The sequence below is a fragment of the Caretta caretta genome, chromosome 3 (genome assembly GCF_965140235.1).
Source record: "Caretta caretta isolate rCarCar2 chromosome 3, rCarCar1.hap1, whole genome shotgun sequence".
In the NCBI taxonomy this organism is placed as follows: domain Eukaryota; kingdom Metazoa; phylum Chordata; order Testudines; family Cheloniidae; genus Caretta; species Caretta caretta.
The window spans coordinates 169501023-169526825 of record NC_134208.1 but is presented as its reverse complement, the minus strand read 5'-3'; the positions used below and the strand labels follow the sequence as shown (position 1 = coordinate 169526825).

At 43.0% G+C, this 25803-nt stretch overlaps 1 protein-coding gene across 10 annotated transcripts in view; it reads left to right on the top strand.

Moving 5' to 3' along the window:
• The window catches only part of HHAT (hedgehog acyltransferase), a 321770-nt gene that overhangs the window by 82212 nt on the left and 213755 nt on the right, over nucleotides 1-25803 (top strand). For 8 of the 10 annotated variants that reach the window (XM_075127105.1, XM_075127106.1, XM_075127103.1 and 5 more), the window contains one exon: nucleotides 10322-10357. The exons of 1 other annotated variant lie outside the window; for it this stretch is intronic. In XM_075127105.1, the coding sequence (XP_074983206.1) occupies nucleotides 10322-10357 (36 nt within the window). Of the gene's footprint in view, nucleotides 1-227; nucleotides 312-10321; nucleotides 10358-25803 lie in introns of those variants that run through there. One more of the 10 variants, XM_075127109.1, reaches the window with a different exon arrangement.

Sequence of the window (25803 nt, the reverse complement as noted above, 5' to 3'; positions counted from 1 at the left end):
AATGGGAATTCTAAATAGAAGAGTTTATCAGGAAACTGAAGTGCTTAAACTCCAGTAAATCCTTGAGCATGTGTCAGGGAATATGATAAGGTTGTCCTTATGTATTCAAAGTCCTGTTTATTATGACCATAACAAGAAATTGCTTGATAAGGACATGAGATAAAAGTTTTGGGCAATCTTTGTTTTTCTTTCCCCTATGGTTACATTTACTACTTTGAGAAGAAAAGAAGGCAGCCAGTACCAGAGTTTGTTGCATTGCAGATGCCTTAAGCGTTGGGATCACCACTTGCAGAGAAAAGAGACGCTCCACTGAAGCTAGAGATCTAGGCTCAAGCTGACTTTTAAGATCCTGATGTTTAGAAGTACAGTGAATTCCCTGAAGCAGGAGTTTTCTCACCTTGTCAAATCATGTTTTCTTTCATTTTAAATATTTGTGGTAAAGTCTGAAAAATTTCTCTTCTGACTAGGACAAAAGAACTTTTGTTTTATTACTTATAATAGTATCTCAAGGCCCCTTTATGCTAGGCTCTGTATAAAGGTATAACAATGGGATGGTCCTGCTGCCCCTGAAAATGATATTAGAACAGCATGATAAGCATAACAGATCAGTTGTGATTTTTTTTCTATACTACAGATTCTGTAATCAAAGATTGATGAGCTAGATCTTAAAATCCATACTCAGGCAACATTCAGTGGGAGTTTTGCCTGAGTAAAGACTGTATAAAAAGTAGAAGCTCTAATAGGTCCCAAGCCTGTGCTGAGATCTGCCAGCACAGCTCCCTGTGAGGAGTTCCGTTGACTTCTGTGTTCTTAGTAAAGATTGGATTTGTAAAGACTGAATACATAATTCCTGTATTTAGATAAATGCTTGTTGAGGATTACTGTGTGCGTTCGGATTCACATGAATTTATCTGCATCATCTGATGCCTCACCGGTTTTAACCAGTGACTCGAAACACATTTTTCAGAGCTACTTTTTATTGTAAAGACTGCCAGCAAATAGTATACTATCTCAGCTTTATAATTATGCTGGTTTATTTGGCTTTTATATTATATATTTTATGATGTAATCATCATTGTTATACTGTGCAAATGCCTTAGCAGAGATGGCAGGTGCATTATAAATAATTTGTTTTATTTATTATTTGGGAATACCCATGCCATATGTCACCAGACAGATGAGATCTGCAGTGAAGTTGTAGGTCTCACATTTGAATCCCTGTTGCACATCTGGGGGGGGGGGGGGGAACCTCTCTCTAATTTCATACAGGTAATAGGCAAAAGTCCCTTTAAAATTCTAGGTTTCTGAGAATTATATTTAATAACGATAAAATAAATTGGCGGAGTTTATTTACATTATTTACTTTGAATATATTCCCCTCCCACCCCCGGAGTGCCCGCTCCACCGGTGTTTTTTCTAATCCATTCATTAGGACACTAAACAGACAACAACGAATTCCGTATCCCGGTTTATTATCTGCTTATCTCACAGTCATCTATTTCTGCAGACAAGCCCCTAAATTATATGTTCCCAACTGACGTTGCACACTTTTAGAATTCTGTAATTATTCATGTTTTGGACACTTTCGTTCTTCAGGGATTACCAATTAGAAGATTGCCACAGGCAACATTGCAAGGGAAATTAGCAAAACCAGAAGAAACAAGAAAAAGCACTTTAGAAGTGATAAATCCATCTCTCAGTCAAGGAATTTTTCTCTTGTTTGTGCTGCCTGTTGGGCATCACTGCCGCAAGACACTCCCTGAGAAAGAGAAGAGAAACAATCTATTACAAGCAGTGTCTTACTGAGAACAGCTATAGTTCAATAAACTTCAGGTGCCAATGCACATTATTCTGTGTGGAGAGGCTCTTAGTCAGCAACTCAGCTGGCAGAATGCCAGATTTAGTCTCAAAAACACATTCTGTTTATGGAAATGTACCATCGCTGGTTGTGCGGCTGTTGCCTTTCTGTTAAACTGAAGCTGATTCCTCTGAGTCTAGGTGAATTAGTTAGGATTTCTAGTGTGCAAGAAGAGCGGCATTGTTTTACCCACATTTACAATGGAGGGGTGGGGTGGGAGAATCAGCTACTGAAATGTCATGAATGGGATGGGGGGTGAAGTTGCTAGGAGAAGCAGAATGCACAGAAGGGGAGAAAAATACTGATATGTTACATGCTAACTAATCAGCTGGCCAAATTCACCACTGCTGTAAGTGGTAACTAGCTCCATTGAATTAAATGGAGTTGTGCCTGATTACATGAGGACTAAGATTGCTCTAGTAAAACATGGGATAATGTTACATTTGAAATCTGTTCCTCTCTGTAGAATTTACAACTTTCCATTTAACACTTATGGGGCAGAGGCTGCACTACTGTTAAGGTCTAGTGGGAGACTCCTGGCTAAAATACCCCACAACTCCATGGAAGTGTATTCCCTAACACATGTTATATACTGCAGTTTCCTACCTGCCAACACTTTCTGCTAATTTTGAGCCCTCTTTACAAACGACAACTCAACCACCCACCCCTATTTGTTTTTAAATTGCACCAAAAATTAAAATCATGACATGCTCCTCTGCATGCAAAGGGCTGCCTGTGGTTTTGTTGTCAGTGTACAGAAGCTGCTGGAAAATGGTTCATAAGACGCGCACCAAACTAGCTCAGACAAGCAAAACATGTCTGCTTTTGAAAAAAGCCTGTTGAAATTTGTTTGAGAAGTCAAGTGCACAATCCTAACTCTTAGGACAGAATCTACATCATTACTGAATGTACAGTTTATCATTCAGAGGTAATACTATTACAGGAATTGGCGATTCTTGAACACTTTCTCGAAAGTATTCAACATGTACATGGTACTCATTAACATAAGGGGAAAGTATGCCCTTCCCCCGTATCTTTATTTTCCAAACATATGGCCTAATATTGAGATGTGCTGAGCATCTGCAGTTCCTGTTAAGGTCAGTGAGAGTTTTGGATACTTTGCCAGTCTCAGGTCACGTCCACGTTTATTGTAATCTCAGTACAAGAAAATGAGCAGTCTTCTGTTTTTTCATATTTCCCTCATACAGCACATTATAGCGGGGCAGACTGAGAGTAGGTTTGAGTAAGAACCACTTTTCAGACTGCAGTTCCATGGAGACCTTATGATTCATTTGTTCTGCCATTTGAGCAGAGAAATAGATTTTTCACATTTTAGAATGAGAAGATCAAGCATCTGCCCTCTGCCTCATCACCTGAGGATGTTCAGTGGCATTAACAACAAAAGCTATCAAGAAGTGCTCAAGGCCACCAGAAGTGTCAGAACCCAGACCATGCACATGAGCAGATGGTATGAGACAGCTCACTCACGATGAAAGTAACCATTTCTCATCCATGAGACTATAGTCGGTCTGATCTAACTTCCACCCGTGTAACGCTATTGCTGTCACTGGAGTTACTCCCTGTTTTTACACGGGGGTAAGTGAGAAGAGTCAGGCGATGCTTCTTTGTTTATCTTTGTGGGACATATTCAGTCCATGGAAAAGATTTGCATAATGATTGTATTTGTTCTGATTATAATAGACATCTTTGTTGAAGACTATGGTTGGCCAAACACTTCCCAGATGTGCTATGCTTGCACCTCGTTTTGATTTTGTTTCCAGGAATAGCATCTAGCTCATCAGTCGTAGGGAGAAATTGAGTGAAAATGATTATTTAGTGATCCTTCTTTCACAGCAAATTGAAGTAGTTTCTCAACAAGAGAGAGTGTGTTTTGAAAAATGTAGCATAAGAATCCAGGGTCTGTTAATGTGATCCTGCTAAAGGATATGTTATTGAACTTTAGTTTATTATTCTAACAGTTTGAAATTGGGCCTGTCAGAATTGGCATGATCCAGAGTGATGCTCAGCACCCCCAGGTTCCATTGCCTAGAGCTGCAGTGACTGAGAACCCAATTCTCTGAAAGTCAGTGGTGCTCATCATCTCCCAATATTTCTCTGTGAGATTGGGTTCTCAGCCTCGTACACTGGAGTCCTGGTCTCTGACTGGGGTTCCTATCACTACAGTAATACAAATAATGAACAGTCTAGAACTGTAACACATTGTAGTAGGAAAACAAAAAAGTAGGGTCAGATCCTCTGCTGGCGTAAATCAGCATAATTCCCCTGAAGTCAACAGAGCTATATTGATTTACACTAGATGAGGATTTGGCCTATAATAAGCAAATATAATTCAACAGGTAAGATGCACAGTATTTTAGTGAAAGGCAAGTTACACAAGTACTGAATCAAACTGCGTATGCTTTCAAAATAAAAAAAAAGTCTAGAAGGTATTTCGATACACGAAATAGAACTGTCAAAAGTAAGTTCAAAGCATCCATGGCACAATAGAGGCTCACTGCTGACTGCACCATAAATGGAAACTTAATCCCTGTTTTGCACGTGTTTGGTTTTTAGATACGTAGAATTGGCAGCATGGCTTTTTCACTAAATGTGCTAATGCTTCCGTTTTGAGGGTTAGCTTCCTATATAAGTGCATTCCTACTTTTCCCCATTTCTTCTGCATATGAAGATCTTATTTAACTATGTGCTGAATGCACATTTGTAGGCATAGGCATCTTAATGTTGTGCAGCTTTAGCTTTCAAAGCAGAAATTAATTTTTTAATTTTTAAAATGTCTTGAAGATGGAAATACATATTTGCAGATAATTAGAGATTTCAAGGATTACATTTTGCTAACTGTTTTAAAGTTCTTGTCAGTGTTGCACAAACAGGCTGCTGGTCAGTTCTAAGTTTTAGTTTATTGTACTACCAAGAGAGAGCCTAGACTGTTAAGGTTTATAACTATAATAATTTATTGCAATAGAGCAGTAGATAGAACTTGTTTATTAAAACAGCATTAAAACTGTATGGAATGTGCTTTGTACCTGCTGTTCCTCATATATATTGCATTAAATATATTAAGATGAAATCAGATCATCTTCAGTGAACCAGATGACTATGAAATGGAAACAACCACATCTCCATTTGTCATTTCTTCCACTGGTGGGGCAAGATTGTGAAGCATTCGAAGGAGGTCTGTAATCCTTTATGGGATTCACACCCATAACTCTTCTAAAAATCAAAAGAATATACCATGGTACTGAATACAAGTAGCATAGTAACATTGAGCATTGTACAGAATATTATAGAGGACAATATTAGAGTGTTCATCTTACTGTGGGAATTTTTCTTATTGTTTAATTAAAACCTTTCTTTCAAAAGCTCATTTCTGGTGTGTTGTGTTCTGTGTACATGATCCAAAATACAGTGGCAATGCTGGGGTCATGTAACTGGGACATACTCTGGAAGTGTCAAGAATCCCAATGGAAACTTCAAAAAATTCTGACAAAAACACGGCAGTGAAGGGGTTTGTGATGGGGTGTACAAACCCCACACTGGGCCCAAAGGGATTAAAGGACAATACTGAGCCCCCACATAGCCTCGTCTCTCCAGACCTGCCGAGTGCGCTCTAGCTGGAGAGGAAGCTTAAGAGGAAGTAACTCAGCTTAGAAGGGAAAGGCTGGGGAGGAAGACAGACTGCCTGCTGAGCCTGGTTGGGGCTGAAGGTTTAGTTTTCTTTTCTTTTCCTTTCCTATCCTATATTGGACTTGGAGATGGAGGGTAGGAAGTGACCCAGGAAGGCAACTCCGAAGCACTCCAGAGTGCCGACACTGGCTCTTATAGGGCCCTGGGTTGGAGCCCAATGGAGTGGGAAGGCCCAGGCTCCCCTACTGACTGCCCTTGTTGCAGGAGGGGCATAAGCTTCATTTCCACTGCACTCTCCCTCTAGTAAGGAGAGGGTAAGGATGTTAAAAACCCTGAGCTGAAGCTAAGCCCCATACAAGGGTTAGGAACTGGACTGACTTTCCTGGTGGAAGGCATGATACTGGAAACTGGATGCACACTCGGCCACTTAGCCCTCTGAGGTCTCTATTAGAGGATTACATGAAGTTTATAGCAACTTATGTAACAGCTGTCAACAGGCTGTGGGTGTGGTTCTCTCAGGATGGAAACAATCATTACATTGTCATATATGGTGGCTTGCAGTGCATCCAGGTTGTACACCATGGGGTTATTGTTACATATGGTATCATGTCTGATTGCTAGATTCAAGTAGTGTTGAACAAGGATGATATAATATCATTAATTCAGTGCAGTATGATTACGTATACTCTCCTTGTGATTTACAGAAGTTACCTCACTTTTGCCAAATATCAAACTGAAGAGCTGTTATATAGTCCTCTTATTTTCCTCTTTTTCCCATTTAATTTGTGGGCATTGACAAGTAATTACATAAACTGTATGTGTTTCCCTTGCTCTTTTATTGTGAAGTCAGGTTGGTTTGTTTCAGATGTGAACCAGGCAAACATACGTAGTATGTTAAAAATACATGAACAGCAACATGTACCATGGTACCATAGATCTTTGTCGTAAGCCGGCCTCCCCAAATCCCAGCTCTTCAGGCTTTTGGGTGTGCAGAGCCTTGCTCTCCGTTTTCTTATGTGCTCAAAAATGTACCAGGCACATTTTCAGACAGTGCCCGGATTCTGATCTTACTTACAGTGGTATAATTCCACTTACTGCGGTAGAGTTGCTCCTGCTTTACACTGGTGTGAATTCAGACTCTGCTGTAGTCAGTGGAATTATGCTAGTGTAATAAGATCAAAATTAAGGTTACAAAGGCCTGTGGGTCTATGCTGATTTACACCAGTTGAGATTCTGACTTCTTTTTCTCCCTTTCCAATTTTTGTAATAAATACTGTCTTCCTGTGCTTTCATTTTTCATTTTAACTTTGCAACTATTTTATAAAACCTGTAAACTCTCTCAACAGGAGAGAGGTTATACAAAACAAAGTTGAGTTGTGTCTGTTCTATGTCTTTTAAACACCATACATGTTGTTGTTGTGAAAAGTGTTGCCTTGAGACTATTGGAAGCTAAAAGTCCTCCAGTTTATCCATAGAATAGGTACAACACAGGTCAACAGCAGTCTTCCCGCCTCCATGCCTTAACCTTGTTCTGGATGGGATGCTTCTAGGAGCATGAGGACAGTTCAGTCTCCATGTCTGTTCCCGTCCTTGTCTTCTGTCTTGAGACTTCCAATGTGGGGACTATTCAGGGTCAAAAGTGGTGGCCATTTTATGATGCATATCTCTATCCACTTGAAACTAGACTGACATTGCAGCTTTTTTCACATAGGACACCTAAGAGCTATCAGATGATAGCCTGGGTTGGTAATAACTGAAACTGTTGTTTTTGAATTGGTGACCTCATGTTGAGAGATGTGGTTATCCTATTACCATTCTCCGGAGCCATAGAGTGCTCTTCTCACCCCTGAACTCCAATACAGATACTTAGTTTTTACTCCTAGCCACAAAGTCTTTCAGAAAAATTAAATATGCATTGTGTGCACCATTTAAAATGGAAGAATATAACTGCATAAGACTATTACAATTTTAGAGAAGTGTGGAAGGCAAATCTTGATGTGTGTCGAAACAGGAAGAATTTGGAAATGTCCCAGTATGCTCTTCTTGTTACTTTACGAAGTAAAAGGTGGGGAGTCCTTTCAGGAGAAGGCGGTGTGTATGGGTATATAAAACTGAAGATGCCCATGCTCAAGTCTTTGGTAGAAACTCCAAGAATAGTATTGCTAACAGCTGCTACGTGGGGGAATGGGAGTTTGGTTTTTTTCATTGAATCAATGGGAAGTAATTCCATTTTCTGTTAAATTCTATACTTTTTGAAAGCTTGATATGTATCTCTGTCAGGATGATACTGATAACAGCATCACTGATTTCCCTGGCTGAATCATCTATTCAGTGGGTCATGTCAAGCATTAGTTATATTTAAAAAAAAGTTTACATGTTGTTCTCAGCTAGAGTGAGCAGTTGTTTTGAATTAGGTAGCGCAGCAAAAGTTAATTGCTTACAAAAGGCTTTCAATTATTTTATGGCAAATAATTTAAGCCTTTCTGGTTAGGGTATGTTAAAAGCCCTGTGGCATAGCTGTGGTTGGCCCAGGTCATCTGACTTGAGCTTGTGGGGCTCCGGCTGCAGAACAAAAAAATGCTGTGTAGATATGCAGGCTTGGGCTGTAGCCCAAGCTCTGGGACCTTTGATCCTCACTGGGTCCCCAGACCTCAGGCTCCAACCCGAGTCCAAACACAACCGTTTTTCAGCCCCAGAGCCCGAGCCCCGATGGCCCAAGTCAGCTAACCTGGGCCAGTTTTGGGGTTTTTATCCCTGTGTAGACATACCCTTCATCTCAAACTAAGTTCCTTACCAGAAATAAGCCTTTATATGTAATGTTGTCCTTTTTGATCTAGGTGGCTAGTCAAAGTTCGGGGCCTTGTAGTTTGTTCCAGCTGGGAGTAGAAATTGATGATGCAGTTGGGTATTTTCTTTGATGAAATCTTGTGTATTTACAAAGAATCTACAAAGTCCTGTTTCTCCAGGAGAAACCAAGAACAAAAGGAGCTGTTTCTTATCTGACAGATCCAAGCTCCTTTCAGCCTGTGTCCCTGAACAGACCTCTCTCTGGGCTTTTGGCTAGGGTCACACCACGCTTACAGGCAGCTGTTGCTTGGCTTTCTTGCTCTGCTTCAGTCTCTCTGTCTCTTGTCCTCCCTCCCAGTTTGTCTTTTTTGCCCATAGACATGCCCACCCACCTGGTTAGAACAATACCTATGGAACCCACTGCCCACACGGTGCTGGTTTCTGGACAGGTTCTGTTAGGCCTTGTTTTAGATGTGGCCCCTTAACTGTCTCTTACAACTATATTAAAATGAGAAAGGATGTATTCATGCATCAATGTCGATAGGTTTTAACTCCGCTCATAACAAGGTTTAACCCAGCTCGTAAACAATATTTGTATAGCTGTGCCATTATTTACATCCAGCTGGTCTGGGAATGTATTGCAGGTCTCCTACTTTCCTTAGAAAAGTATACGCAGATACCAAGTAGATTTGCAAAATTCAGATGACTAGTTTTCCTGCAATTTTATTGATTTGTCAACTACAGTTCATGGGCTGGATGCTCCAGATTTGGCTGAGGGGTATTTTGGAGCAAATCCAGAAGAGGGGAACAAAGATGGCTTTAAGCCACCATTGTATGTCTCAAAAAGAAAAGGAGGACTTGTGGCACCTTAGAGACTAACCAATTTATTTGAGCATGAGCTTTCGTGAGCTCACGAAAGCTCATGCTCAAATAAATTGGTTAGTCTGTAAGGTGCCACAAGTCCTCCTTTTCTTTTTGCGACTACAGACTAACACGGCTGCTACTCTGGAACATTGTATGTCTAAACATCTCGGCCCAGGTCCACACACTTGGGTTAGCAGGGCTCGTGGTAGTGCTCTAAAAATAGCTGGGTAGACAGTGCTTTGAAGCTGTGGTTTGTGCTGGAGCTTGGACTCTGAGGTCCCTCCGCCTCCCTGAGTGGCAAAGTTTACACAGTTATTTTTAGCAATATAGCATGAACCTGAGTCTGTCTACCCGGGCTGGGAGGCTTGCTTCCGGGGCTATGAAAACGTACCCCCTCAGTCCTGGGGTCTCCAGGCACTGCTCTTGTCTCTGGTGCTGATCTAACTTGTACTGACTGCTGGTAGTCCATAGGGTTATTTTACCAGCTGGATGTCAGATGGATACAGGGCATCCCCTCCAGGTGTACTTTTCCCAGGCACATGCCCTATAAGTCAGGCTGCGGGTAAGGGGAGTGGCACAGGGGCTGCTATAGATTATTCTACATCATCTATATAAGATGCGAGGGAATCACCATGGCTGATTGTGCTGTTTTAGTGCAGCTTTGTTGGAATGGCACAAAGCAGCCTTAGAGAAGGAGGAGAAGAGTAGTTGCTTTATGTAGCAATTCAGGTAAAAGGATCTGCCTTTATCTACAGCTGTTTACTGCATGAAGCGCACAGACCTACTAGTTATGAAAAGGGTAAGAGAAAAATTAATGTCAACACCAGGACTCAGATTTATAGCCTCCATGAACTTATACCATCCTGCGTGGCCCTGCCTTATTGAACAGACATCAGGTCATGGAAATTCTCAAACTTGACTATACCTGAATTCAAGTCTTTCCTCTAAATGATTATCTGACATTTAATGTATGTTGTTGCATAAATCACTTGAAATTGTACGTTCTACTTCTTTGATCTATCTTAGGCATTGCCGTTCATAGTATGTAGAAGTAATTTTATTGTAGTTAATTACATTTATTTGATTATGTTGAGGTTGAGTGTTTCTAGGATACTCATCGCTGTTGTATCTGAGCACTTAAAATACGTTGTATTGTTTTTCTTACAGAAGTTTCGATGTTGGACTGCATCATTTTCTTATCAGGTAAGCTAATGATATCATTAAAGGGCAGCAGAACTCCAGTGAGCAGCAGGGTTTCTTGTTTTAGGCAGTGCTGCTAGTGCTGCCTATTTTTAAAGCTATATGACAATTTTCCTTACATCAGACCTTGTTTTCGGTTACTTATAACTTTGCCAGACTGTAAGTGTTCAGCCTGAAATTTTCCATGTTGGGTGTCTGCTTCAGGGTGCCTTTTGAAAATCTCAGTAAAAATGGTTCAGCCATTTCTGAGAATGAGATAAGACGACAATACGTGCATCGTTTTGCCATGTTAAAAATGTTCTTATAATTATTTAATTGAAAAGACCCAGGGTGTCTATGCTTTGGTGTAAGGATTTGAAACTTCACAGGGGATTGGCTTTTTGGCAGGGATGTGCCTTTTGTTGTCCCCGTGAAAACCCTGCCTTAGTCAATGCATAAGACAGACTGTGTTCAGGCAATGAATCAGGGTTAGATAGAGAAGGAGGCTGTTGTCTATAGGACCCAGATTTGTTTGTTGCAGAAGTTGGAAGGAGTGTAGTGAATGATGCAGGGAATTGCAGGAAGAGAAAAGGGGGTCTCATGGTTAAGACAGTTGACTTCTGTCCCTGCCTCTGCCAGAGAGTTCCTGTGTGATGCTGGACAAGTCCCTTAAACCAAACTTGTAATAGGTGGCCACTAATTGTCGTCGTGTGTTCTTCATTTTCTGGGTGTCCACCTTGAAACCATGGAGGTCTGATTTACAGAAATGTTAAGCACTCAGAGCTGCAACTGAAATGAATTGGAGCTGTGCCTTTGACATATGAAGTGCTATATAATGCTAAACACTGAAAAATCCGATCCTAGGCTCCCAAATGGGGCACCCAAAATCAGTTGACACTTCCTTTTATATCTGTGCCTCAGTTCCCCCTGTGTAAAGTGAGGTTCATACCATTATCTCACATAATTCATGAATGTGACAATAAATTAATTCATGTTTGTGAGGCATTCAAATACTATGATGATGAACACCATAGAAAAGCCCATGAAGAAATTAATAATTTGGGGTTCAGAGCAGGGTTTGAATAGTCTGCGGTAAATAATACATGGGGCCAAATGTTGAAAGTTGAGGAGAAACAGAATTATTGAACAGCTGCTCAGTAAGCGCCATCCATCACTGAATGAGATGTGGGTCCTGTGGAAACAACAGTATGTGAACATGTAATTAAAGTCTTTTATCATCAGACATTCTCACAAGGGCTCTGAATTAACGCGGCACAAACAACCTTAATTCTGGCATGTCCTAACTCTTGAGTGCTTGACTTTGCAACCTTAATGTTGTTCTTAATGTAGTTTTTTGGATGTAACGGTTGTTCTCTTCACTGAAGCCAGATGGCTAAAATCACTAAACAAGTCTGCATTTTTAGTACACAGTTAAAGTTTTGAGAATATTGTACGTTGTGATGACACTATAAATTCTACAAATGTATTTATGCATACACTCCTACCAGCATTGCCATTTCTACTGATCATTTGATAGTTATTTTTCACAAAAATATGTCACAGGTGTAAAGAGGATTGTCTCCTTAGACTATGAACAATGGGATCTCCTGAGAATACAAATAATCTCATAAGTGAGACTTTTTTCAGAGTAGCAGCCGTGTTAGTCTGTATTCGCAAAAAGAAAAGGAGTACTTGTGGCACCTTAGAGACTAACCAATTTATTTGAGCATAAGCTTTTGTGAGCTACAGCTCACTTCATCGGATGCATAAAAGTGGAAAATGCAATGAGGATGTTTTTATACACACAGACCATGAAAAAATGGGTGTTTATCACTTCAAAAGGTTTTCTCCCCCCACCCCACTTTCTTGCTGTTAATAGCTTATCTAAAGTGATCACTCTCCTTACAATGTGTATGATAATCAAGGTGGGTCATTTCCAGCAAAAATCCAGAGTTTAACAAGAACGTCTGAGGAATGGGCGGGGGGGGGGAGGTAGGAAAAAACAAGGGGAAATAGGTTAACTTGCATAATGACTTAGCCACTCCCAGTCTCTATTCAAGCCTAAGTTAATTGTATCCAATTTGCAAATGAATTCCAATTCAGCAATCTCTCGCTGGACTCTGATTTTGAAGTTTTTCTGTTGTAATATCGCAACTTTCATGTCTGTAATCGCGTGACCAGAGAGATTGAGGTGTTCTCCGATTGGTTTATGAATGTTATAATTCTTGACATCTGATTTGTGTCCATTTATTCTTTTACGTAGAGACTGTCCAGTTTGACCAATGTACATGGCAGAGGGGCATTGCTTGCACATGATGGCATGTATCACATTGGTAGATGTGCAGGTGAACGAGCCTCTGATAGTGTGGCTGATGTAATTAGGCCCTGTGATGGTGTCCCCTGAATAGATATGTGGGCACAGTTGGCAACGGGCTTTGTTGCAAGGATAGGTTCCTGGGTTAGTGGTTCTGTGTGTGGTATGGTGGTTGCTATTGAGTATTTGCTTCAGGTTGGGGGGCTGTCTGTAGGCAAGGACTGGCCTGTCTCCCGAGATTTGTGAGAGTGATGGGTTGTCCTTCAGGATAGGTTGTAGATCCTTGATAATGCGTTGGAGAGGTTTAGCTGGGGGCTGAAGGTGACGGCTAGTGGCGTTCTGTTATTTTCTTTGTTGGGCCTGTCCTGTAGTAGGTGACTTCTGGGTACTCTTTTGGCTCTGTCAATCTGTTTCTTCGCTTCAGCAGGTGGGTATTGTAGTTGTAAGAATGCTTGATAGAGATCTTGTAGGTGTTTGTCTCTGTCTGAGGGGTTGGAGCAAATGTGGTTGTATTGTAGAGCTTGGCTGTAGACAATGGATCGTGTGGTGTGGTCTGGGTGAAAGCTGGAGGCATGCAGGTAGGAATAGCGGTCAGTAGGTTTCCGGTATAGGGTGGTGTTTATGTGACCATCATTTATTAGCACCGTAGTGTCCAGGAAGTGGATCATTTGTGTGGACTGGACCAGGCTGAGGTTGATGGTGGGATGGAAATTGTTGAAATCATGGTGGAATTCCTCAAGGGCTTCTTTTCCATGGGTCCAGATGATGAAGATGTCATCAATATAGCACAAGTAGAGTAGGGGTATTAGGGGACGAGAGCTGAGGAAGCGTTGTTCTAAGTCAGCCATAAAAATGTTGGCATACTGTGGGGCCATGCAGGTACCCATAGCAGTACCGCTGATTTGAAGGTATACATTGTCTCCAAATGTGAAATAGTTATGGGTGAGGACAAAGTCACAAAGTTCAGCCACCAGGTTTGCCGTGACATTATCGGGGATAGTGTTCCTGACGGCTTGTAGTCCATCTTTGTGTGGAATGTTGGTTTAGAGGGCTTCTACATCCATAGTGGCCAGGATGGTGTTTTCAGGAAGATCACCGATGGATTGTAGTTTCCTTAGGAAGTCAGTGGTGTCTCGAAGATAGTTGGGAGTGCTGGTAGCGTAGGGCCTGAGGAGGGAGTCTACATAGCCAGACAATCCTGCTGTCAGGATGCCAATGCCTTAGATGATGGGGTGCCCAGGATTTCCAAGTTTATGGATCTTGGGTAGTAGATAGAATATCCCAGGTCAGGGTTCCACGGGTGTGTCTGTGCGGATTTGATCTTGTGCTTTTTCAGGGAGTTTCTTGAGCAAATGCTGTAGTTTCTTTTGGTAACCCTCAGTGGGATCAGAGGGTAATGGCTTGTAGAAAGTGGTGTTGGAGAGCTGCCGAGAGTGATCACTTTGGATAAGCTATTGCCAGCAGGAGAGTGGGGTGGGGGGAGAAAACCTTTTGAAGAGATAAACACCCATTTTTTCATGGTCTGTGTGTATAAAAACATCCTCACTGCATTTTCCACTTTTATGCATCCGATGAAGTAAGCTCTAGCTCACAAAAGCTTATGCTCAAATAAATTGGTTAGTCTCTAAGGTGCCACAAGTACTCCTTTTCTATAAGGGAGACTGTTATCACATCTACTGTAGATGTATCAAAAACAAGTCAATAGTAATGCTTCTGTCACAGGAGAGTCACTTTCAATTACTTCATACTGAGGAATGTAATCAGATGTTACTCTTATAAAAATATACAACAGTATTTTACATCCCATTGAGACGTAACATTGGGTTTGCCAAAAGAAAAGGAGTACTTATGGCACCTTAGAGACTAACAAATTTATTTGAGCATAAGCTTTCGTGAGTTACAGCTCACTTCATTAGAATTCATTCAGTGGAATGCATCCGATGAAGTGAGCTGTAGCTCACGAAAGCTTATGCTCAAATAAATTTGGTAGTCTCTAAGGTGCCACAGGTACTCCTTTTCTCTTTGTGAATACAGACTAACACGGCTGCTCCTCTGAAACCTGTCATTGGGTTTGCTATTTGTTTGTATAATCATGGCACAGCAAGCTGCCACTGAATTTGTATGAGCTGAAAGTTTTCTTTCTTGTTTGAGGCCCCATTCTTTAATGTTGCACAGAGGGCCTCCTTCAGTAATTTGTTGTTCTGTCCTTAATGACAGGATAGACACCATTGATTCTTGGAGCCTTAGACCGTTGGAAGGCAGTGTGGTCTGGTGCAGTGTCTCTCAACTTTTTTTGAAGCCTGCTGCCTTCCTAAACTGTGTCAGGGAGTTCTCAGGGATCGGTGCCAGTCCACGGATCGGTCATTGGGAAACCTGGGACCTGAGTACTATTCCCAGCTTTGTGTTTGATCTAGGGCAAGTCAATTCCTCTCTTTTCTTTCAGCATGTAAGACACATGAGCTGACATCTGAACCATAAGCTCTTTGGGGCAGAGACTGTCTCCTATTATATGTTTGTACAGCACCTAGCAGGATGGGTCCCCCAATCTCAGTTGGGGTTTCTAGGCACTACTGGAATACAAATGATAAAAAATAGCCACAGAAAGCATTAGAAAAAGTAGCATCTTCTGAATATTTTTTTAAATGTGAGAACTGCCTACTGCGGTGCAGCCGGAATGTAGGAAAAACAAGAAGTGTAGGTCCAGCAGAGGTAAAATCAATCCTAGCTAAAAGGACAAGCTGTGCCTAATCACTTATTAAAATGCTAATTAAAGAGGAAAAATAAACCCTGCAAACATTGGTGCACACACAGTAGGGTTGATTGAGTAAGCCACCTGCCTTTTAAAGGCAAGGCACAGAAATTTCAGGCACACAAATATTCTTTAATATGTTTAGTTAAAGTTGTCTGAAAAAAGGAATTCTCTTTTGTGGGTGCAGGGGTGCTTGAGGGGCACTTTTGATATTGTTCTAAGATAAACGGGGTATAAAAGTCCCACCTTTTAAATGTACGGGTGGGGGGAGAGGTTGCGGTAGAGTGCATTCTACATTAGAGAGAAACTTAACTGCCAGAGACTCCAGTCTGTAGGAACAGCCAAAGCAGGGACTGCAGCACTGTTGGGGAGAGGGCAAAATGGGGCTAAGCTGGGACCACCATTTCACACATCAGGCATCCCCTCCAAAACTGTTTAGGGGAGACCCTCCACTCAGAGCTCTGCTTCCCTCTGAAAAAAACTTCAGAGAAGGAGCCAGCCGGAGATTCTAGCCAGTAGACACAGAAGTAGCCAAAGCAGGGACCTTTGAATATTTAGAGAACTCTCTACAGTTTTGACTGGATTTTGTCTGCCCTGTGCTGACTGTTTGCTCCAGCCTTCTCTCTCACAGTGTCATCACCTCAGCTTCACTCCACACCTGTCCTTGGTACTCTCTTCTCTTCCCTGCCCTCTCCCCCTCATCCCCTTCACTTTCCTTTCCCTTTAGCTGATCCCCCTCCTAACTAAACGGTTTTATAATGTCAGTGATTGTCAAGGTGTTGGGGAGACAAATAAACAAATAAAGCAAGTAAGCCCTGTTTGAAAACAGGGCATTTGATTAAATGAGATTGTGAACATGTGAGAATGTTTCCTCATATAATGCTAAATTAAGCCTCCTTTGAGGCAGAGCTGTGCCAGGGAAGGTAGAAGAGGTGCCTTGCCTGAGCAGCAGTACCTGGAGACACCAGGCCTCTGAAAAGGCATAATGCCTTCAGTGCTGCTAGGAAAGAGCTCTTTCTTTACCTTTGAAGCACAGAGCAGAAGGACCACAATCCCTAGTCCCATCTAGAAATACACCTTCTGGAGTCACTAGCTCTGCCAAACACATTAGCTGCTAGCCCCATGCCTCTCAGGTCCTAGGAGGGAAAGAGTTCTAGCCTAATCCTTTTCTTTACCACACTTATATGGAACCAGCCATAATTTGGCTCATAGGATCAAATTTTTAATAAGTGTGTGCAACTCCCATTGGCTTTGGTGAGATCCAGGACACCTGTATCTGAGGGCAGAATTGACGCCACACAAAAGAGGCATTTAGACTTCTAAATATGACTGTTATGAAGAGCCAGAGGATTAAAAGGGAAAGTCTGTTCTTCAGTCTATTCATCTCCTATTTTCATTCTTTGTGGACTCCCACTGGGTCCTGCATATATCAGTGCTACCAAAAGACTAACAGCATTTTGATAATGAACCATCTGCTGGGTTGATAAATGGCTTGTTCACTGAATTTAAAAATGAGGGAGTCCCTAATTAATCACCATTGTTTGCTCAGAAAGGCGAGCAGGGGATCAGCATTGTGAAAAATAGAAAAAGAAAAGTTTCTGTCACTTACACTTGCACACAATGCCCTCCAAAAGACATCAGATTTCCTTATTAAAGCTTTTAACATTCTCTATCCACTTGCAACTTTTCCGGGAAATACAGCCACTCACTGAAGCTCAAGAGCCTTTGTGAAATATTTGTACTACCACCAGGGAATCTGTTCCCTCATGGCTGGTGAAAGCCAGCGAAGAACAACAATGCTTTCCATGCCTCCGTCAGAGAATCAAGCCTACCAACTTCCCCGAAAACTAGTGTAGCCTAGCCAATCCTCAAGGCTAACATCTGATGCAAACAATCTCTCCTGCTATTGCCATGCCTAAAGGCTCATTCCTAGGCAAAATATTTGAGAATGTAGTGACCCCATGCTCCAACAGAATGTGACATCAGTCAACATCTGGATGCTTCTGAATCAGGCTTCATGCTGGGGCATAGCAGGGAGGCAGCCTAAGTGCCACTAAAAGCTGGCTTCTTCATGACAATGGACTGAGACCACATATCAATGCTCATACTACTGTCTTTCTGCTGCTTTTGACACAGTTGACCACAGGGTGTTACTGACACTCTTACATGATTATAGCTGGAATAGACAGCACAACACTATAGAGGCTCCAATCATTCCTCTTCAAACAGGACTGTAAAGGGGCTAGGCCGGGGCTCGACCCTCTCCGGGGTGGCGGGGAGCCACACCGGCTCGCTACACACAGTTGACTTTGGGGAATTTGTCCGGCCACTGGAGTCTCCCTCGGCAGCCCTTGCGGTAACTGGAATGAGCACCGTAGGCCCGGGCCCTGGGTCAGGGCGGAGCAACAGTCAGTCAGTAGCTCAGGCCCTCAGGCAGGGGCCGAGCAACACAGCATGTGTGAATTAGCCCAGGCCTCCAAGGACCTGGAAGAGGGGGAGACTGCCACCCACGAGTTGGGTGGCAGGGGGGACGCAGGCCCACCCACTCCACTGCATCCCAGCCCGGGGCCCTAGCAGCGGCCAACGACCCACTGCTGGGTCAGTGGGGATCCTGACCGCAACACACTGACATGGGTTCTGGCAGAGTTACAGCCAGACTGAGGTCGGCTGTCCCTGGGCTACTTCCTAACTCCCCTCCTTCTGGTACCTGGGTCACGGCGGTCTTCTCCGGGGGGTCCAGCACCATGGGTTCTTCGGGGCAGTGGACAAGCGGCAGGTCCGGTAACTTCCCTGGATAGCAGGCGCAGGGCAGGTCAGGCCAGTCTTGGTGGGGACCTGGGGCCTCAGGGTTTCCCCAGTCGCGGGCTAGCCTGGCTGTGTCTGGCCTCCCCAGCAGCTAGTCCTTTATACTTCTGGGTCAAATCTTTCTACTTCCGGGTTGCCGCCTGTCCCTCTGAGGGGTGGGCTCAGAGCTTCCTGGCTCTGCCCACTCTGGTGTCTGGAGGGGCTCGACCCTCTCCGGGGCAGCGGGGAGCCACACCGCCTCGCTACAAGGACCAAGAGAAGTAAATCCTCTTCTGCAAGAGCACCCAATTTTGGAAATCCGCAAGGATCTGTCCTTTCTTCCCTTCTCTTAATGTCTACATGAGGCTATTTGGAAAAGTAAGAAACTGTGCACCACTGCCAACATTATGCCCATGAATGCCCATCTGTATATCTCATTTTCCACAGTTGCATTCAGTGCCATGAGAAGGATGTCACAGTGCCTAGAAAAGATCAACTCTTGGATAAAGAACAGCTGGCATTCAACCCTATCCACCAAAGTGATGCAAAGCTTCATGGTCCTGTTTGATTTATCACTAAGCCTAAACCATCATGTGCATCAGTAGCACAATATGCTTTATTACCTGTGTAGCTTGCTAGGAAACTTCCTAACCTCCCACCTGGAGAGGAATTAAACCATGGCGATTGCTACATTTGTCACATTCATACTGGATCATTATAACTCATGGTACCTGGAACTGGATACATATGCATTGCAGGGGCTCCTAGTTGGTGAAGCATGTTTCTGTCTAAAACTAAAGCAATAGCAATAACTGTTCTTTATCCTCTGCTCTGGCACCATCTCTGCTTCTGATCTCAGTTCTAAACCATGATACCGATTTATTCAAAGCCAGCAGTGTTTCAGCACAGTCTAGAATCATAGGACTGGAAGGGGCCTCGAGAGGTCATCCAGTCCAGTCCCCTGAACTCATGGCAGGTCTAAGTATTATTTAGACCATCCCTGACAAGTGTTTGTCTAACCTGCTCTTAAAAATCTCCTATGAAGAAGATTCCACTCCCTAGGCAATTTATTCCAGTGCTTAACAACCTGACAGGAATTTTTTCCTAATGTCCAACCTAAACCGCCTTTGCTGCAATTTAAGCCCATTGCTTCTTGTCCGATCCTCAGAGGTTAAGGATAACAGTTTTTCTTCCTCCTCCTTGTAACAACTTTTTATGAACTTGAAAACTATTATCATGTCCCCTCTCTGTCTTCTGTTCTCTAGACTAAACAAACCAAATTTTTTTCATCTTTCTTCATTGGTCATGTTTTCTAGACTTTTAATCATTTTTGTTTCTCTTCTCTGGATTTTTTCCAATTTGTTCACATCTTTCCTGAAATGTGGCACCCAGAACTGGACACAATACTCCAGTTGAGGCCTAATCAGCATGGAGTAGAGAGGAAGAATTACTTCTCATGTCTTGCTTACAACACTCCTGCTAATAAATCCCACAATGATGTTTGCTTTTTTTACAACAGTGTTACACTGTTGACTCATAGGTAGCTTGTTGTTCACTATGACCCCTAGATCCCTTTCTGCAGCACTCCTTTTTTAGGTAGATGTTTCCCATTTTGTGTGTGTGCAACTGATTTTTCCTTCCAAAGTGGCGTACTTCGCATTTGTCCTTATTGAATTTCATCCTATTTACTTCAGCCTATTTCTCCAGTTTGTCCAGATCATTTTGAATTGTAATCCTATCCTCCAAAGCACTTGTAACCCCTCCCAGCTTGGTATTGTCTGCAAACTTTGTAGGTGTACTCTCTGTGCCATTATCTCAATAATTGATGAACAGAACTGGACCCAAAACTGATCCCCGTGGGACCCCACTCGATATGCCCTTCCAGTTTGATTGTGAATCACTGATAAACACTCTCCGGAAATGGTGTTCCAATCAGGTATGCATCCAACTTTTAGTAGCTCCATCTAGGTTGTATTTCCCTAGTTACATATAGCTACACTAGGGACCATTTCTCTAATTTTGACCCTCCTGGATATCTGTGCTCCTCTGGAACAGTACAAAGCCACAAAGGAAGCCAGTTAGAAGAGCTGGAGGTGAAGTATTCTCAGTCAAAGAGGTTCAGCTGTGGAACAAGCTGCCAGAGGTGGCCAGAGTAATCCAGCGTATGACCACTTATTGGTTGTGTTGTAAAACCCACCTCTCGGAAAAAGCATTCCCGCCATACCAAGGATAATGATGATTTAAAAAGTTATCCCCAAGCAGAGCCCCCTGTAATCAGGGAGGGGAGAAGAACAGAGGATGACTCTAGGAAGTCCATTGTCCACCTCACTCTAAAGATACCATATCTATATGGTAGACATATGTAATGAGAATTTCAAAAGTGCTCAGCGTTGGCCTAACTCTGCTCCTGTTCAAGTCAATGGCAAAACTCCTATTGACTTCAAAGAGAGAAGAGTTGGGTCAGCTTTGAACACCTCTGGAAGTGTCTGGCTTCCATTGAGGTCTACAGCTAAACACTCATGGATTTCAGCAGGAGCATCCGTAGGCTCATTGAACAGCCGTTTGCTGGATAGAGTACATTAAATTAGCTTTTCTTGACTCTCTGCTAATGTAGGTTATGTGAAATTAAAACTGAATTATTGAACTGGCTAATAATGATTTTAAGTGTATTGTAAAGTGGAGCAACATATAGAAAAATCAAAATTGCTGTTAAAAAAAAGCTTGGTGGTACAATAATGAAGAACGACGATAAATCCCTCAGCTGCTACTAAACTCCCTTTACAGTCATCAGAGAGTTAAATCTAAATCCCATTTCTAGAGTAGTGGACTATAATTTGTTTGTGTTAGAATGAATTAGTAATTGAGTGTGTTACAAAAATAAAGCTAGGCTCTGTGTAAACAAAAGCACATATTTATATAAATTTCATGTAAATTTACATTTAATTGAAGAACAGTTGGAGCAGGGAAGTTGGGATTAACAAGGTACAGCTGTCATCGTGCTTTTGCGCCTCCTCAACTGTGAATTAAAACAGTTAGTTTATATTGCAGACTATTTCGAGCTACTGTTTGTAAGTAGCAAGTATACAGCTTGCTGAACTGGAGATGGATTTTTATTTAGTACAGGTCATTTTGTAATAACAGTTTCACTAGATAATTTGAAGGAGCTAGATGGAATGGGATAGTTCTCCTGTAGTATGGGAAGGAATATGCTGACCCCTCTTTATTGAGATGAGGCTGTGAAGGTGCTGAACTCATCCGTGGTGTAATAACTCTGGTGATGTCATGGGTTAATGCTGATCCACTGACTTCAGAGGAAGTTTTGTTTAAATATAGACTGCAGGATTTGGCCTGGAGTTTACAAATGTCCTTCATTTTATAGGACATCACATCTCTTAGAATCAAAGTTACTGCATTCCAGAATCTCAGAGCTGTGGTTATAAGAGGTTACTCCAGGCCCCAGATTCTGCAAAGCACTTGAACATATGCTTACAGTTAAAGCTAAGCAAGTGCTTAAGTGCTTTACTGAATCAGGGCCTGAATGAATGAATGAATTCTGCTTGATTTTAAGTTTCTGGTTTGATTAATCCTTTTGTGTGTCTGTTTGGATGTTTTTCACAAATTGTGACCCACATTTGGGCTTTTGGCAGGCTGCATGACTACTTCCAATTAGTAGGACACAGTTGGCATAAAGTAAATCAGACCAGCCAATTGGTTTCACAATTATTTTATGTGAGAGCAGAGTTGTACATTTTAAGTGAGATATAAAAAGCAGCTTGTCAGATTTGTATTATGGTTTACTGGCAAGGTTGAGATTTAGACATAATTGGAAAGAAAATGCCTGTGGAAAGAAAATACTGTTGTCTGCTACTCTCAGCTTCTGGTAAATAAGCCCAGACAGTGCATCTGCCATAGGCAAGGTCTTACCCCGCACATGGTTTAGGTTGAACCTTTATACTCTCAACAGCTATTGCTTCCACGCTTATATTTCATCTTTATTTTTAAGGATAAATGTGTTATAATTTATCTTTAGTACTATTTCTCTCAACACATCTAAAAATAACACATTTTTAAACAACTAAGGCCTTTTCTCTGACAGTCTAGAAATTGCTTTAATAAATCATTGATCAGTAACATTTTTGTGAAGTATCCTTTCCAGAGGGGCATGCATGCTTTTTTTTTGTTTGTTGGTTTTTTTATGTGAGTTTTAAGCTGAGTCTGAGATTGTGATGTTCAGGAGGTAGCCATGTTGTCTCAAGTTTTATTAAGGAGCATTTGCTTTACTTATTATGCAACATTATTACCAGCAGAGGGGGCCCTTGTATTAACATTTTGGAGAATAAGTGTATGCAGCTTATTGTACAGATATGGCTAGATGCTCAGCTTCTGTGGGCACAGTTGAGAAGGGGAAGTGTAAAGGAGTCAGCTGCAGCTTCTCCATCCTGGAGCCAAATTTTCATGAGTCCCTGTTCTGGCATAGATGAGAGCAGCATGGGGTTTGCTCTGGTTTTACAATGGCAAACTGGACTCCAAAGAACCATCTGAGGGTCAGCTGGAGCTCAGCATGCTCCAGCTACACCCTCTCCCTGATAATCTGCAGTTGCAGATTCTAGCGAGTGCCCCTTCCTGGACACCCACTAGGACTCTGTGAGGGGAATGCAAGCCTCTGTTGCTCTACATCCCTGGGGTATTTCAAGTTTCTAGCTCCTCAACAGACTGTAGCGCTGTTTACTCCCTTGGCCTCTCTGATAGGTTTCCTGGGCACTGACTCTGTGTGTTATACCTTCTTGGAAATGGGGCTCCTCAGCCCACCTGCCCTAGGTCCTAGGACCAGCGGTGACCCCCTAAGATACCCTAGTTACTGAAACACACCCCTCTCTCAGAATTCCACCCCAAAGGTGTGAATCTCTGGGTTTACAATATAACTCTCTCAGGGGGATGCAGTAGAATCATAGAATCATAGAATATCAGGGTTGGAAGGGACCCCTGAAGGTCATCTAGTCCAACCCCCTGCTCGAAGCAGGACCAATTCCCAGTTAAATCATCCCAGCCAGGGCTTTGTCAAGCCTGACCTTAAAAACCTCTAAGGAAGGAGATTCTACCACCTCCCTAGGTAACGCATTCCAGTGTTTCACCACCCTCATAGTGAAAAAGTTTTTCCTAATATCCAATCTAAACCTCCCCCACTGCAACTTGAGACCATTACTCCTCGTTCTGTCATCTGCTACCATTGAGAACAGTCTAGAGCCATCCTCTTTGGAACCCCCTTTCAGGTAGTTGAAAGCAGCTATCAAATCCCCCTCATTCTTCTCTTCTGCAGACTAAACAATCCCAGCTCCCTCAGCCTCTCCTCATAAGTCATGTGTTCTAGACCCCTAATCATTTTTGTTGCCCTTCGCTGGACTCTCTCCAATTTATCCACATCCTTCTTGTAGTGTGGGGCCCAAAACTGGACACAGTACTCCAGATGAGGCCTCACCAATGTCGAATAGAGGGGAACGATCACGTCCCTCGATCTGCTCGCTATGCCCCTACTTATACATCCCAAAATGCCATTGGCCTTCTTGGTAACAAGGGCACACTGCTGACTCATATCCAGCTTCTCGTCCACTGTCACCCCTAGGTCCTTTTCCGCAGAACTGCTGCCTAGCCATTCGGCCCCTAGTCTGTAGCGGTGCATTGGATTCTTCCGTCCTAAGTGCAGGACCCTGCACTTATCCTTATTGAACCTCATCAGATTTCTTTTGGCCCAATCCTCCAATTTGTCTAGGTCCCTCTGTATCCTATCCCTCCCCTCCAGCATATCTACCACTCCTCCCAGTTTAGTATCATCCGCTAATTTGCTGAGAGTGCAATCTACACCATCCTCCAGATCATTTATGAAGATATTGAACAAAACTGGCCCCAGGACCGACCCCTGGGGCACTCCACTTGACACCGGCTGCCAACTAGACATGGAGCCATTGATCACTACCTGTTGAGCCCGACAATCTAGCCAGCTTTCTACCCACCTTATAGTGCATTCATCCAGCCCATACTTCCTTAACTTGCTGACAAGAATACTGTGGGAGACCGTGTCAAAAGCTTTGCTAAAGTCAAGGACCAACACGTCCACTGCTTTCATTCATCCACAGAGCCAGTTATCTCATCATAAAAGGTGATTAGATTAGTCAGGCATGACCTTCCCTTTATGAATCCATGCTGGCTGTTCCTGATCACTTTCTTCTCATGCAAGTGCTTCAGGATTGATTCTTTGAGGACCTGCTCCATGATTTTTCCAGGGAGTGAGGTGAGGCTGACTGGCCTGTAGTTCCCAGGATCCTCCTTCTTCCCTTTTTTGAAGATTGGCACTACATTAGCCTTTTTCCAGTCATCCGGGACTTCCCCCGTTCGCCACGAGTTTTCAAAGATAAGTTTTCACAGTAGTTGTGAAGCAGTCAACACACACACACACACACAATCTAATGCCTTTATGCTCTTTTATAATTAATCATGTAAAACACAGCAGAGTACACTAGACATCAAAACAGTAAACATTTAAAACAACAATCTCTCTCTCATCCTTGTGAGCCCTTGGGGAACTGTCTGGGCCGAGGAAAGCAGGCAGGCAGGGTGCCTGCTCCTCAGGCAGGCTGTTGCATGCTAGCTGGTCTCTCTCCCTCATGGAGCCCCTTTCCAACTTCTGTGACCTTCCTCTTTCCTGCCCCATGCTTCCTCTTCCTGTCTGCCTCCTTCCTGCCCCCACCATTCTTGTGTGTGTAACCCTTCTGCCAGGCCAAGTTGATAGCAGCAAGGGCCGGGTTCAGTACACAGGGGTTCCCTCTCATCAAAGCAAATGCAAAACTGGCTCGAGCCCCCACCCAGTGACCTGGGAAAATCTTACACACCCCCTGGGCGCCTCAAAGAGGCAATACTTCCCCTCTCGCAAGCACAGAGTCTTGGTGTAGTAGAGAATCTTTAATAACATGAGGTAAACAACATCAGCATTAAATTGGGGAAACACCACGACTAGTGTTCCTTAACCAAACCATGAGCAACGACCCACCCCAGAAAAATTGGGCCACATCCTTTCCCTCGGGTTCTTGAGTCCCAGAACCCAAACGTCCCTTGAGTCCAGCAATCCACAAATCACCCAAAGTCCAAAAAGTCCAGCCCCAGAGTTCAAAAGTTCATCTGCAGAGTGTTACTCCCCAGTCTGGCTAAAATGTGCCTGTGTGTGGGGGAAAGAGGTAAGGGGCACCTTACGTGTCCTGAAGCTGACTGCCCCACAGGGCTCTGCTCTGCTACGCTGTCTCACGAACGGCTCTGCTCCACCATGACCGACTCCGCTCTGCACAGCTCACCGTCTCACGAACAGCTCTGCTCAGCTCGCCGTCTCATGAACACACCACTGTCTCACGACCGGCTCCGCTCAGCTCGCTGTCTCACAAACAGCTCTGCTCACCCCGCCGTCTCACGAATAGCACCGCTGCACACTAGATCTTCCGGCTCCCCACTACTTGACACAGTGCTCAGTGATTTCAGCTCATAGTAGTGGGAGCCTTAGTGCTGGTGCACCATAAGGCTAAAGTGAATTCAGCACAGTACCTGTAACAAGACTCTTAATAGACCCAAAATTAGCTCTGA